General features: G+C 42.4%; 1 protein-coding gene across 2 annotated transcripts in view; it reads left to right on the top strand.

Moving 5' to 3' along the window:
- Positions 1-16,827, top strand: part of LOC126234428 (multiple inositol polyphosphate phosphatase 1) — a 298,738-nt gene that overhangs the window by 198,330 nt on the left and 83,581 nt on the right. For both annotated transcript variants that reach the window (XM_049943121.1, XM_049943122.1), the window contains exon 3: positions 2,400-2,531. In XM_049943121.1, coding sequence (XP_049799078.1) covers positions 2,400-2,531 — 132 coding nt within the window. The remainder of the gene's footprint in view (positions 1-2,399; positions 2,532-16,827) is intronic.

Below are 16,827 nucleotides of genomic sequence, written 5' to 3'. Positions count from 1 at the left end.
TATCCGGATGTCGGTACTGAAGAGGATGCGTACCAGTCCTCCACGATGAGTCAAAAGCACTTGTGGACATCAGCTACTGATTACGGCCAAGTGCACTCGAGTTTCCAAGACATTGTGACGTTCGTGCCTCTGCGCCGAAGACGCGAAATCAAAATTTTACTTCATTTAGGGACCTTTTGGAAAAACGCTACACCTCGACTAGAAGATCTCATCAACGGACGGGAACGAAATGTTTGTGTCTGTGACTGAATCGCTTGTAGCAACTTTCACTAAAATCCCACGCGAACTTGTACCTGATGAGTTTGAAGTTTAAGTTCGCATATTTCTTTTCGTAGTATTGTAATTTGAGTTTAACTACGATAAATAGCAGCTTACGTGCCTGTGCGCTTATTGCCACGTTCATTGATAAGATTGTACGAAATGATAAATCTTTCTTTGTCTTGGAAATTTAGACGGCCAGGGTGGCCGAGCGGTTCTAGGCGCTACAGTCTGGAACCGCACGACCCCTACGGTCGCAGGTTCGAATCCTGCCTCGGGCATGGATGTGTGTGATGTCCTTCGGTTGGTTAGGTTTAATTAGTTCTAGGTTCTGGGCGACTGATGACCTCAGAAGTTAAGTCGCATAGTGCTCAGAGCCATTTGAGCCTTGGGAATTTAATAGAATCTGCGGCCGCACATTGCAAACTTTGCCGGTACGTCTGGCAGTTTTTGTTGTGGAGATCGTCATGCATTTGCCTAGTTGGGCCTGTACGTGTTTCTACAGTCGACAAAATTCAATCTTTCCCGCCTTTTATGTTACAAAATATTTACTGAACCTTTGACTAGTGTTCTGAATGAATTTTTCCAATCAGGCAAGACATTTTATTGTAACGAATGTAATCACCAATGTGCATAAATGGTTGGACGGTTCGACCCACAATAGAACAATGCCCTAATCATCAAACAAAACAAATCACTGTCTATATTACGAACAATTTGTGTTCTTGTTTGGTTCTAATCACCTTCCGCACCAGCAGCTAGCTTTAATGAGACTCGACAAGATCTGTGGTCAGTTACCGTAAAACTTCCCCTCAAAAATGGAATTAAAACTGCGAAGATTGGTCGCCAGCTGTGAGGAAGAAAATTTCAGTTAAGGTTTCCGAAGGAAATGTGACTGCAGTTAAATTTTTAAACTAGAATTTATCTGAAATCTTTGTTTAAAAAACCTGACCTCTCTTTTAAACTGCAATATTTACGTATTCTACGTTAAACCTTTCTGCAAACTCACACAATGTGGATAAGATGACTTTAATTTAATTGCAGCACAATTGCTGCCAATGCAAAGCACTATTGTGCAATGTGATTAAAAAGTTATCATGCTAATAACTACTTTAGAAAATTCAATCAAGAAAATTTACTCTAACTGAAACATGATCTCAGCAAATTTAAATAAGAAACGCGATCATAGATTTTATTAACGATTATTGAGCTGTAAGGAGTGTTCAATATCGTAGTCTTCTGATGTTTATAACGACAAGTTTTTGTCGTTATCATGAATTTGTGAAAAACGTTTATACTCTCAAACTTATCACTTAAATTTACTTGAGCAGAGGAAACAGGTAACTTGTTAAGGTAAATAACAATCTAAATGCAATTAACTTGAATTACTGAATTTTTCAAGACTGCATCACGTATTTTGAAATTCTCAACATTACTAATGTGAGCTTTTCCCTCGCGTCCATACCATCTGCCTACCTACCTGTCTTTTTCACCGCTTGCATACGGCTCGGCAGGTGTCTTTATCAACACCTGTTCACGAAGTTAATCTACCACGTTATCAACAGAACAACGTCGCTTGTCTTGAAAACATTCCCAATTAAGTTCCTCCAGCAGATCTGTCATACTGTGCTATTGAGTACACACTTGTTATGATCCCAGTAACATGTTCTTAATTCGCTGGTATATACTGGTAAAGGTCACTCTCTCAGAACCCGTCCAACAAACCTCAATCTTCCAACTGCCTTCCCTATTACAGACATAACGTGTCCGTTCCGTTTCATATCGCTTCTATTTTCCACAAATATTTAAACGATCTGACGTGCTCGAGCTTAGTGGTCCATTTACGCTTCCTTGGGGGACACCCCGCGTGAAAGGAGCTACGTAGAAATCCTTGTCCAGTCACGCTTATTCAAGTTTTTTTTGTTATCACCAAATACCTTATGCGATGCAAATCCCAGTACGATTCATTAGACAGGCCACAGTCTGTTTCGTTTCATATCATGCACAACTGAAGTGATAGCGCTCCGTCTTCTGGACCATTCTGCCAATGAAACACTGAATCCAAACCTCTCTCCTTTTTCGCGTAATTCCATCGTGCCGATCACCTGACAACCTCTCTTTTATTGAACAAATGTTTTCAGACTGCGAGCCACAGCAAATATGGATCCTGTCACGGCACGGCACCCGCTATCCCGGTTCGGACGATTACGACAAGCTGAACAGCCTGGCGAGCTTTCGTGACCAGGTCATTCGCAACCACGAAGTAAATCATGGTAAGTACGCCAAAAACATTATGCTATCGTTACTGCCATAGTCGTTTTACCACCTGAAATCAGCAAGGGCTCACTGACCATTTTCTTCACAGAAGTTTCCAGCACAAAGACTTCTTTTCATTCTTCTTTTTGTGGTTCATTCCCAAGGAATTACTTCTACTATCCGGTTTAAAAGAACGAATCTTCCGCTCTGCAGCGAATTGTGCGCTGTTTCCAAGCTTCCTAACACGATGAAATGGTGTACCACACGGGGACTTGAATCTGCAACTTAGCCCTTCACGGCATTGCTCTTACCGATTGGCTATCTAGGCACACAGTTTTAATGTAAAGAAAGTTTCAAAACAGCACACGCTCTGCTGCAGAGTGAGGGATTCAACCCGGAAACATTCACTAGGCCAGCGCTGAGGCTCTGCAAGGTCTCAGCCAAAATAATGTCAACCTAAAGAACACAAGACATCATATCTTGTCATACATTGAGAAAAACAGCTCTTACAAATATATGAAAGTTGGTTTGACAAAAGTTATTTTTCTCTCTTAGTGCAAAGAGCCAAAAATGAGGTGACAACAACATAATAAATCTACAATCATGCTACGGTCATATTTTAAACATCAAACAGAAGTATTTCGCTTGTACAAGAAGGTATGTGGTGTCCCGATACTCATCACTAAACGTGCACGCAGGGGCCGTGCTGATGCTTTCTCCCTGCCCCCCCCCCCCTCTCTCTCACTCACCCTCTCTCTCTCTGCACGCCGTCTCGTCTACACATACTGCGATCTTTCCGCTACGCTCTCTCCAAGTCTTTCTCATGCACAAACACCTCGAACCGCGTTGCAGGATTTTTGTCGCTTCACTATCTCAGCTACACTACTCGGGGAATACAAGCCAACACCGCGCAGCACGAAGTACAGTGCCTAATCGAGTTTGTGATTGCAATGCACGGTCCAGTTCAGGACGGCAAATCCGCGCACCACTCGTTGACAAGAGTATTTTCAATTTGTGTTTGTTACTGACTGTATTGTAAAATTCAGTATCTTGTGCCGATATTATTCTGTGTTTGTCATACTGTAAAATTAAACTGATTAAAGTAGATAGAATCCTACATCGAAAGTTCGAAGGTGGTTTTTCTGGAAGACGCGTCATTAACCTCAAAGATTTCCGATCAAGACTATGAGATTCATTAAAGTGATACAACGACTACAGGCTCCATTGTTGCAAGCGGTAAGATATCTAACCACTCACTAAAAATAAAAAAAAATGATGTATCATGAAGCTTACATTAATCTTTGATGTGTTGAGTTTAACGGCTCACCTCTCTGTATGTTATGTAGCAAGCTACTTCCGAACAGTTCTATGGTTCTGTTAATATGCACGGACGTTTAGAACCTATACACCCCGACTGCAAAGACAAAAAAGGAAAATTTTTATAGTAAGAAAGAACAGTTATTAAAAAATTAGAAACTTATGAATTTGCGAGCCAAATTGTGAAAGAAAACGCCGCGGAGGCAACGTTTTTAGTCAGCTACTACATTTCACAAGCGGGTGAAATTCACACAATCTCTAAGAATCTACTAAAATCGTATGTGGCAGACGTAACATTATGTATGCTCGATGAAAAATCTTCAATGCGTCTTTCTACGGTGTCGCTGCCGACTAACACTACCGGAAAAGAAATTTTTTACTCGATCAACAGTCTTGAAATAAACCATATCGACTGGAAAGTTGTATCGATAATGGTACAGATGGGGGCACGGCCTTGACTGGTAAAACAGCAGGAGAGGTATCTGAAAAGTAAAGCGCCAAACTATAGTTCCAGCCATTGTAACATGCACAGACAAACGCTCGCAATAATGAATGACCGTAAAGTCTAAAATTGGTTCTTCATGTAGCCGTAAAAATAATCAGTTACGTTAAATCTCGCACTCACAGTGCCAATTGTTTTCAATAATGTGTGAAGATTATGGGAGCAGACATAAAACACACTACTGCTCTACAATGAAGTTAATTGGTTATCTCACGGTAACACCTTAACAAAAATTATTCGAAGAAAGAGCTGAATTACAAGTTTTTATGACGGACATTTCTATTAAATTGTTGTTTGAGCGATCTGACTTGGTTTTTTAGGGTGGTATTTTGGGAAATACATTCGTAAAAATTAATGAAATTAATCTATCTTTACAAGAAAACAGACAACAGTTTTCAGTACCAATAAAGTAACCACCTTTAAAAAGATTAAATTTCTGGATTGTTTGTGTTGACAATAGAGAACTAGAAAGCTTTGGACAAATCAATCGTGTATATAGTAAATTCAAAGATTGAAAGTATGTGAATTTATATGCCAAATATGTTGTTCATATTACATAGCAGTCCGTGCCATTCCTCACTTGTACAACATATCTGGCTTATCAATCCGTATAGTTTTAATCTCTGAATATAGTGTAATATGAGATTTATTTGTTCAGAGCCTCATTGGGTATTACATTAGCCTTGGTTCTTTTTATCGGTATAGTCGTACAATATCACTTATCTTTGAATAACAATTCATTTACAGCTATGAACTCTCGCTGACGTGTGGCCTATCTGTTTAGCATTAAGTTATCTGACGATGGTCTAGTACGCCAGAAGCCAGATCACAAATATTAAATAAATATTATTGTGGGACTTTAATACTGTGTATTCAAGTTTTTAATATGTCTATGTTCCTCCAAGAGTCGACGGAATATTCCATAAATGGTTTTGTATTGTAACATTGTATATAGTTGTATTAGTCAGTAACGTATAATATACCTATTTTATATGAATTTCATTGAATGATTATAATTAGAGGGTAGGCATAAACCTGGTTTTGCTTATTTTAGGGCCCTGTAAAAAAATTTAGTATTTCAAAAGAGTTCCGTCGCCAAAAGAGAACCGTTGCTCTAGACTGACACACAGCCATTTCTTCATGGTTCCCTTTCTCGCAAGAGTACTGATAACTTTAGTGTCGAGCGCCCGTAAGCTCCTCCTTTCTTCCAAGAGTGTTAGTCTTAGCAGGGGGAACAAGTGTGGAATGACATCCGCAGAAAAAATTATCAGCTTAAATTCAAAGTCTGATTATGTGAAAAGCAGAGAAAAAAAAATACACCTCGCAGATTCGCCTTACTGTGACAAATGCATTGTAACCGACGTGATGGTACACAGGTTTTCCTGTAAGGCACAATATCCTGTATGGAAATGGCCTCGTAAAAAGTCGGGAACACCAACAGAACTCCCCCGACGGCAATCTCGACAAAAGCAGTTCATAATTCCAGAATGGAATTTTCACTCTGCAGCGGAGCGTGCTCTAGTATTAAACTTACTGGCAGATTACAACTGTGTGCCGTACCGAGGCTCGAACTCGGGACATTTGCTATTGACGGGCAAGTGCTCTACCGACTGAGCTACCGAAGCACGACTCAGGGTTCGTCCTGACAGCTATACGTCTGACTTCTTTTGCCCTTCAAACTTCAAAGAAGCTCTCCTGCGAGGTTTACAAGACTAGCACTCCAAGAATAAATGATATTGTGGAGTCAAGGCTTAGCCACAGCCTGAAAGATATTTCCAGAATGGAATTTTCACTCTGCAGCGGTGTGTGCGTTGACATGAAAAAAAAGGAGCACTTCTGTGAAGTTTGGAAGGTAGGAGATGAGATACTAGCGGTAGTAAAGCTAATTATATGAATTATGGTGTGCATTCTTTTGGACATATCCGAAAGAATAGTCAGCATGCAGAATCCACAGCTGTTATATATTATACGTAAATTGATGGTGGAGAGGGGAAGAAAGTAAAGAGATTATTGATGTCCGTTGCATCGTGACATTACGCGGAATCGGCGGTGACGAGTGAAAATACCATACCAGGACTCGAACCCGTGATCTCCTGCTTACGAGGGAGGTGCGCTAACCAGTGCGTCATCCGGGGACACACCGTTATTGCTATCTCGGCACGCCTCAGGGCCGATCTACACTTCCATCGAACGCCACGTATCCGAAGTCTCTGTCCATTTCCTCCATATTCGCTCTCTGAGATTCCCACAGGAGGTCGGACATATTTGTGCATCCGCACTAAAGAAGGTGGATCCATTACCTAGCTAGGCCAATAAAACTACGAGGGTTAGAACTTTAGTAGTGGCAACTATTTATTTACAGCTCGTACAAAATAGGTACGAGTTTCAAAATTTTACTGACCTTCAAAGCAGTCACCAGCATTGTATATAACCCGTTGCCAAAACAAATCAGTAACAGCTTGCACTGTACGTGCTTGAGCACTGCCCTGCAAAATGATGGTCAGGTCCTGCAGAAAGTGTCATCACTTCTGCCTCTAAGCTGGTCGTAGGCTGTGTTCCAAAAATAAACAGCATAAAGACAGGAGTGATGACACTTTCTGTAGGACCTGACCATCATTTTGCAGGACAATGCTCAAGCACGTACAGTGCAAGCTGTTACTGATTTGTTTGACTGATGGGGCAGCTAAGTGCTATACCACATACTGCACTCCACTGACTTAAGCCCGAAGTGTCGCCGGCACGGTAGCTCAGCGTGTTCGGTCAGAGGGTTAGCTGCCCTCTGTATTAAAAAAAACTGAGATAATGGATCAACTACGAACTGAAACGGGTGTCTTGTGACGTCCGCACCTAGCAGATACAACGAACGAAAACGAACAAAATGAGACTACAAAAAAAAAAAAAAAAAAAAAAAAAGTGGCCGTGCGATTACAGGCGCTGCAGTCTGGAACCGCAAGACCGCTACGGTCGCAGGTTCGAATCCTGCCTCGGGCATGGATGTTTGTGATGTCCTTAGGTTAGTTAGGTTTAACTAGTTCTAAGTTCTAGGGGACTAATGACCTCAGCAGTTGAGTCCCATAGTGCTCAGATCCATTTGAACCATTTTTTTTACTTAAGCCCTCGTAAGTTCGACTCGATTTCTAAACTGAAGGAAACACTTCACGGCATTCGCTTTAGAACTGCTACAAATTCGTCGGGTAATAAACCGCACCGCTCGAATTATCAACACAACTGGCTCTGCTAAGAGTATCCTTCGACTTCCACATCACTGGCAACGGGTTATACACAATGCTGGTGACTACTTTGAAGGTCAGTAAAACTTTGAAACACGTATCTATTTTGTATGAACTGTAAATAAATAGTTGCCACTATTAAACTTCCAATCCTCGTGTATGAATGTGTGGTGTCTGTTCTTTCGACATATCCAAAAGAACAGACACGCAGTCTGCACTGGAGAAGGTAGATCCATTGCCCAGCTAGGCCAATCAAATTATATGTATGAATGGTGTCTGTTCTCTTGCATATGTCCGAAAGAACAGACACCATGCATTCATATAATTTGATTGGCCTAGTTGGGCAAAGAACAGACTCCACACATTCATAGACTTAGACTGACTGTATTTTGCCAATATCCTCCCAATGAAATGAAGTCTGCTGCCTGCTATTACTTACGATTCAGCTTATTTTATCGTTACATTTCATTTCCCTAAAATTGTTACATTCAGGTATTTGTAAGAGTTTATGGATTCCAGATACGTTTCAGTGATATTGTGTGGTCACAATTAGTTTTTTTCTCAATGTTTGCATCTCTTTTGAACCTTATCAATATCTGACTTAATATCTGTACATTTCTGTTTCAGTCATTACTGCATTGTAGGTGACTGTCTTATTTGTAAAAAAATTTTAGGGTACTATTAATATGGTCTGCCAAGTCATTAACGTACAAAATGAACGCCAAGGGCCGTAGTACACTTCCCTTGGGCTTGCCTGAAGTTACTTCTGCTTTTGTTGATCTCTCTCCATCCAAAATAACATTTGTATCCTCCTCACAAAGAAATCATCAACTCAGTCACCAGTTGTGTTTGATACCCCATATGATCGTACTTCTGTTTACAAATGTTGGTGTAGTACTGAGTGAAATGACTTTCAGAAGCAAAGAAATACAGCAATCACTTGACTGACTTGATCTATGGCTTTCAGGGTGTTTTGTGAGAAAAAAGCAAGTTTGCTGTCGCACCACTGATGTTACTGAGCTAACTCTACTGTAAATGCTACATAGATTCCAATAGTCTTGGCAGCTTTGCTAAATTTTACCGATTTCAGCTGTTCCTCATTTCTGCAGTAATCCGCAAATTATAATGTGGCAGTACTTCTGTGTCTTCTACGTAATGGTTAGTTTAAAAACGGAGTTCAGAATGTCTGCTTTTGTTTTGCTACTATCAGTTTCGTTTCCTCAGACATCCACGAGTGTCAGGACATTAACTTTGGCCGGCCGCGGTGGTCTCGCGGTTCTAGGCGCGCAGTCCGGAACCGTGCGACTGCTACGGTCGCAGGTTCGAATCCTGCCTCGGGCATGGATGTGTGTGATGTCCTTAGGTTAGTTAGGTTTAAGTAGTTCTAAGTTCTAGGGGACTGATGACCACAGCAGTTGAGTCCCATAGTGCTCAGAGCCATTTGAACCATTAACTTTGGAACCACTTTACATATGATCAGAATTTCTTTTGGTTTCGTGAGAGGTCATTCGATAAAATTCTACTACAGAGGTCATTGAAGACTTTTGACATCCAAATGCGTTTTATTTAGTATATCCCTATCTGTATCACTATGTTTAGTTTTACACACATTATGCGGTAGTCGCTGTTTCTGAAGATGTTTCTTCACAGAGGCTGTATATCATGGAGGATCCCTACCTTCACGAGCTGTTGTACTATTATCCACTGCCTCATTGTCACTGACACCAGTTTCGTAAACACATCTTCAATGAGGTCAAGCGTGTTTGTTCCCATTCGATTCACCATGTGTAGGCTTTTGAATTGTTTGTTTCAGGTAGTGTTCAAAGAATTATTATAATATTATTTCGCAGAATGTCTCCTCATGCCCACAAAACTAATTTTTCCCATTGACTGTTAGGTGATTGAAACTCCAGTCATGACACTATGAGTGGGGAACGTACACGGGGTAAATCACCTAAAACTTGCACCGCTGTGGAAGTGGAAAATGCTCCCGGTGTGCGGTTTTAACGGCATAGATTGATAGCTTGGGGCTCGTTTTGTCAACCCTTCAACTTAGAAAGTGTATGTTTTGTGCAAACATACGCTTTTTTTTAAATGGAACAATGCCTAGTGACATTAACTAACTAAAATAGGGTAAAGTATAATGTCAGTAGTGTTTGTTGCAGATTTTAGTGCGAGACGTTTACGAGATATCATTTTGGAAAGTACCCACACTACACTTGTTCAGTACCTGTGGTAGCTCACACCTAAGAACTAAACAAGTGCACACACTAGTTATGTGGATTCCGACTAGTAAAGAGGTGATTGACCATCACAGGGTGTATTCAAAATGACCAACGGAAGTGGCAATACACGCTTCCTGTCTGGTATGGAACGACTGCTGCACACATGGTAGCATTTCAGCGGAGATGTCCGAGTAGGCTGCAATAATACGTCGATGCATAACACTGGGTGTAGTTGGTATGTAGTTGGTATGTCCTTGTAGACAGCGTGCTTCAGCTTTCCCCAAAGAAAAAGAGTTTACAGGCGTAAAATTCGGGGAACGGGTCGGACAAGATACAAGTCTTCTGCGTCCAATCCAGCGATATGGAAACAATTCGTGGAGGCATGCTGTAGTACTTAAGTGCACAGTGGGCTAGACAGTTATCATGTTGGTACCATAGGTTCCTCCTAGTCTCAAAGGAACGTCTTCTGGCAGCCGTGGAAGACAGTCTGTTAGAAGGCTGCAATACTTGTGCGCATTCAGTGTTCCGTCTAAGGACAACGGGCCTATGAGCTGATGGTTCACTATCCCACACCACACGTTTACACTACTTGGATGCTGACGTTCCACTGGCGAAGACAACGGCGATAGTCAATAGGCCTATAGTGCATATTTCGGCGGTTTACCTGGCCATGCTTGGTAAAAAGTGCCTTATCACTAAATAAGATTAATGATACGTCTGGAGTATCCTGTCCCAATGCCCATGCACTGAAGCTAACACGATTCTCATAATCGTTTCCGTGCGGCCCATGATGGAGAGAGATGTGGTAGGGATGGGACCTATGTCGATGGAGAATGTGTAGGACACTTACCTGGCTCATATCACTTCCTAGTGCGATTGTGCACGAGCAAACATGTGAATCAACTGCAACAGCAGCAAGAACATTAATTTCCCTCTCTTCTGTCGTCACAGCCCACAGGCATCGCTGGATGCTGATATGGAGGGGCACATAGTCAGCACACCGCTCTCCCGGCCGTATGTCAGTTTACGATACTGGAGCCGCTAATTCTCAATCACGTAGCTCCTCAGTTTGCCCCACGAGGGCTGGGTGCACACCTCTTACCAACAGCGCTTAACTTCTGTGATCTGACCGGAATCGGTGTTAACACTGAGGCAAGGCCGTTGGCCAAACAATCTCATATCCAGCTTCAATTTCTATCTTGGTGGATTCGAGTTCCTTGTCTGCTGCAACAGATACGCCACTGTCATTTCCCATTCTTCTGATATAGACTTAGGTTAAACCTAAAAGTTTCACTGCTGTCAGTGTTGGGTTTTAGTCAGCATTTTGTGCCTTGGAAGTTGATCACTAGGTTTTTAATCGTTTAATCTGTGGATGGGGAGAGGGGCATCATTTATCTGGATCTTACACTAATACTTCAGGTCTCCTACAGCTCTCATTATCCAGATTGGATGGAGACTTACCTAGGCTAAAAAATCTCCACTCCAAACAAAATCAACCACATAAGTAGGAGTGTCTGATGTGTAGTGCATTTTTGATTTATTTAGGGTGCCCCTGAAGATCTCAACTCTTGGACACAAGTCTAGCAAGTCGCAGCCTAGCTACTTAATGAACTCTGAAAGTCTTTGATTCAAGCATTGTATTTGTCTCACAGGGCACCGATTAGCTCTGTGGACAATGCTACAAATTGTGAACTTACTGAAACTCTGTGTACAAGGCTGTGTTTATTGAAACTCTCTGCCAGTGGGTGGATTGAACCGAGTGTGACTGCAGAGCCCAGATGACGGGCATTGTTCATTACAACGTGTGCCACACTTGGTAGTTGATTACATTTTATGCCGCCCATGGCTGCCAGAACAAGGTCTTCGGCATGCTGAATGAGCCGTCTAGGCATACACAAAGAGTACCGTACGTGAGGTGACCTTCCTACATCTACATGCACATCCACATCTGCAATTATAGTCCACAAGCCACCTTACGATGCATGGAGCTCCATAAGCATACTCCTAGATATTTTATGGCAGTAACTACTTCCAGTTGCTGCTCTGGAATTATTTAATCATACAATAATGCATCCTTCTGTCTTTCTATGCGTGATAGATGACATTTGTTTATATTGAGGGTCAATTGCCAACCCCAGCACCAAGCGTCGGTTCTCTGCACGTCTTCCTGCATTTCGCTATAATTTTCTAGCGTTGCGACTTCTCTGTATACAAAAGCATCATTACGATGTTATGTATCAGGTCATTTGTATACATCGTGAAAAGTAATGGGCCTATAACACTTCCATGGGGTACGCTCAAAGCTACTTTTCTCTGTTGAGTATGACATACTGTTTTATGTTTTGCTAGAAGCACGTCAATCCAGTCACACACTTTGTCTGATATTCTATATGCTTGTATTTTGTTTATTAAACGGCAGTTCGGAACTGTATCGATTGCCTTCCAGAAGTCAAGGGACATGACATCTACCTGCTTTCTGGACCTCGTGGACAAACGTAGTGAACTTGGTTTGCCACAATCGTTGTCGGAACCGATGTTGATTCCTAAAGAGGATATTTTCGTTCTCCAGAGGTGTCGTAATACGAACGCATAAAACATTGTTTCAGAATTTTACAACGGACAGGCGTCAGAGTTTTAGTTTTATGCGACTGTTGCGTGACCTTTCTCGAAAACTGGAACTACCTGTGCTCTTATCTACATCGATACTCCGCAATCCACCTTACGGCGCTTGGTGGAGGATACCACGTACCACTTCTAGTCATTTCCTTTCCTGTTCCACTCGCAAACAGAATGAGGAAAAAAGAACTATCTATATGCCACCGTATGAGCCCTAATTTCTCGTGCCTTATCTTCGTGGTCGTTAGATGCAATGTATGTTGGAGGCAACAGAATCGTTCTACTATCAGCTTCAAATACCGATCCTCTAAATTTTCTCAGTAGTGTTCCTCGAAAAGAACTTCGACTGTCCTCCACGGATTCCCATTTTGAGTTCCCGAAGCATCTCAGTAGCACTTGCGCATTGTTCGAACCTACCGGTAACAAATCTAGCAGTCGGCATCTGAATTGTTTCGATGTGTTCCTTTAATCCGACCTGTTACGGATCCCAAACACTCGAACAGTACTCAAGAATAGTTCGCACTAGCGTCCTTATGAGCGCTCTCCTTTAGAGATGAGCCACACTTTCCTAGAATTCTCCCAATAAACCGAAGTCGACCATTCGCCTTTCCTGCCACAATCATCATATGCTCGTTCCATTTCATATCGCTTTGCAACGTTACACTCAGGTCTTTAAACGACGTGACTATGTCAAGCAGGATACTACTGATGCTGTACCCGAATATTACGGTTTTTTCCCCCTATTCAGTCCGCACTAACTTACATTCGTTCCACATTTAGAGATAGCTGACATTCATCACACCAACTAGAAATTTTGTCTAAGTCATCTTGTGTCCTATCACTCAACTTCAACACCTTACCTTACACCCCAGCATCATCAGCAAACAATCGCAGATTGCTACCCTCCCTGTCCGCCAACTCATTTATGTATGTAGAGAATCTACATACATAAATGTATGTAGAGACTCAACATACATAAATATACATGAATTCTGTCACACTTCCCTGGGGCACTCGTGACGATACCTTTGTCTCTGATGAACACTCACTGTCATGGACAACATACTGGGTCCTATAACTTAAGAAGTCTTCGAGCCACTCACATATATGTGAACCGATTCCATATGCTTGTGCCTTCTTTAACAGCCTACAGTGGAGCACTGTGACAAACGCTTTCCAGAAATCTAGAAATATGAAATCTGCCTGTTGCCCTTCACCCATAGTTCACAGTACATCATGTGAGAACAGGGCAAGCTGAGTTTCGCACGAGCGATGCTTTCTAAAACCATGCTGATTCGTGGACATAAGCTTCTCGATCTCAAGAACATTTTTTGTAGTTGTACTAAGAATATGTTCAAGAATTCGGCAACAAACCGATATTATGGATATTGGTCTGCAATTAAGCAGGTCCAATCTTTTTCCTTTCTTATACACAGGAGTCACCTGCGCTTCTTTCCAGTCACTTGGGATTTTCCACTGGGCTAGAGATTCACTATATATGCAAGCTAAGTAAGGGGCCAACGCTGTAGAGTACTTTTTGAAACATCGAATTGAGATTCCATCTGGACCTGGTGACTTATTTGTTTTCAAAACCTTCAGCTGTTTCTCTATGCCAATATTGGAGCAAAGAGAGCACGGCCCCACTCTTCATTGTTGCCAGATGCATCCAAGATGGCGGCGATGACGTCATCCAAGATGGCGTCGTGTAGACTTGGCAACAGCGCATGACGTCATCAAGATGGCGGCGATGACATCATTCAAGATGGTGGATTTTGGCGGGAAGTTTGAATTTTGGTAGGAAGATAGGTCAATTGGGCTACCTCCACTAGCCTAACCCCCTCCCCACCCCCATAAAATGGCATGAAGCTCAAATTCCATCAGGACAGTGCGGCCTCTACTAATGTAAGAAAAATGGCGGGAAAGAAAGGGCATTAGGACTATCTCCACTAACCTAAGTCATCTGACCACCACCTCTGCCTAGGGATTGGGGGAAAAGGACCCAGCCTGCACTGGGCTGCTGGGGAGAGGAAGGAATGTACTTTATTTATTTTGTGACAATTTATTTAGGAGCGGATTTTGAGAGGTAGTATATTTATTACACTGATACAAAACACATGCTCTGACGTGCTTGGGGTCACATCACACAGCCTACAGACCTGCAAACCACTCGTAAATAATGCAATACATTTATGTCCAGAGAGCCAAACAACTCGTAAATCATCAAAATAATAATCCATCTAAAAGACTCTGCAAGCATGCTTGCTATTCGTCAACTGTTGAAATCATTCACCAGTCTTTATTTAAACAATTTGAGGCACTACCACCATCCAGTGTGTTCACCACGAGGTCCAGAATCCAACTGACCTAGTACACAGTACTACCACCAGAGGCCACTGTCGTCCGTTCCGTGACTTAATCTGAGATGGCAGCCATGATGTCAGCTGATGATGCAAGTACCGTTATCCAGGATGGCGGGAAACAGTGTGTTCGCCATGAGGCCTGGACCTAGTACACAGTACTGCCACCAGAGAGCACTGTCGTCTGTCCTGTGACATAACCCAAGATGGTGGGAAAATGGTAGGAAACAGTGTGGTCACCATGAGGTCTGGACCTAGTACACAGTATTGTCACCAGAGGTCGCTGTCATCCGTTCCATGACATAATACAAGATGACTGTCTGGAGGGGAAAATGACAGCCTGCACTGGGCTGCTGGAGAGAGGAAGGAGTGTACTTTATTTATTTTGGAACAATTTGTTTAGGGATGGATTCGAGATAATATATTTATCACACTGATACAAGACACACGCACTTACATGCTTGGGCTCACGCCACACAGCCCACAGACCTATAAACTACTCCTAAATAATGCTCTGCAGACACGCAAATAACTCCTAAATTACCAAAATAATTTCAGTACACAGCTCACAGACATGCAAACTCCTCGTAAATAAAGCAGTACACTGATGTGCAGACACGAAATCAACTTGTAAACTGTCCAAATAACCTACAGCACAGCCAACCTACCTGCTCGCAAAATAATGCAACAAACACCAAAACATCTCCGACATCGTCAAAAGATAATGCATGTGTAACGCTAGCAACGCTTAAACAGCCGAAAATAATCCAGTGTACAAACACTCAGTGCCCATAAAAAACGCTTCTGAACTATTATCAACCGCAACTATCAGAGGCTCCAGCATGATTTGCAAGGCCGGCTGTATGCAAGCCAGTGCAGGAGCGCTGCCAACGGCATGTCAAAGTTATTCAAGTGTTATACTGACGTCATATGTCTATCTAAATAAGCGCCAAGTCATCCTCTGAGCCGCACTCGCATGTGTTCACCACTGCTGGTGTAATCCCTTTCTCTACCTGCGGTCCGGCGAAGAGCTAATTGCCGAGCGACACTGCAGAAATCCATTCCAGAATAGCACAGACTGCTTTCTCCCTAACGACTCTAACGGGCCATGCGCGATGCGCATACTCACGCATCGCTGCGCGTAGCTACAAACCATCGCGATCGTATCTAACAAGGTTCTCAATCTTATACTGATGTCACATGGCTATCTCAAATAAAAACCAAGTCAAACTCTCAGAAATTGTATAGTGACCGAGAAATACTTAACATGCGCTTTTCTAGGAGGTTTTGTCATGTCTCGGCGTGTATGCACGGAAATTCTTGCCCTAACAGAACCTGTTTACGAAAATAGCGCAGAATACACATCGAATTCATTCTTCCTCGCGATCCTAACGTGTTACCCTTCCTGCTTTCAAGATACGCAAACGTTCTCACAGCTATGTAGAGACTCCTATACCCCAGCACAAAGGATGTCTTGTGAATGAATTGAGCATTATGATTGGCTCTTATCGAATTTACCCGCAGAATTACTGATGCCGCTGGTGTGGAAGCACCATCCACCTTTTCTTTTTCTTTCTGCAGCGACAAAAAACTATTTTACACAGATCGCCATATTGCACCGACAATTAAACCCTGCAAAGTAGCCTACAGAGCGTCAAATACAGAAAGATTCCTACTCAATTACACTGCTCTCCACTGGGCTATAGGCAATGGTTGATCGAGAAGAATCACAAACAGTAGATGATGTGATGATTGAAATCGTAAGAAATATACACTAGCTCGGAATCAAGTCCCCCCATTCAAGCACATACCAGCGTTGGATCCTATCGAGAAGCCTTTTAATGATTTCAGCCACTAGTGAATCATGTTTCTGGCATTTTCATATCTCGAAACAAGTCACCTTGTCGAACCTATCTGATACAGCAAAATTCCCGTCTCATTTTAGGTAGCACCTATGCATCCTGCAACTGCCCCCTCAGACTCTGCACTACCATCCCTGCAGCTTTGTGCATGTGATCATTCCAATGTAAGTCGGAGCTGAGTAGGGCTCGGAGGAAACTATATCT

This window comes from Schistocerca nitens, chromosome 2, assembly GCF_023898315.1.
Source record: "Schistocerca nitens isolate TAMUIC-IGC-003100 chromosome 2, iqSchNite1.1, whole genome shotgun sequence".
NCBI lineage: Eukaryota > Metazoa > Arthropoda > Insecta > Orthoptera > Acrididae > Schistocerca > Schistocerca nitens.
Note: the sequence above shows the minus strand (reverse complement) of the source record. Positions and strands in the feature narration are given on the sequence as shown.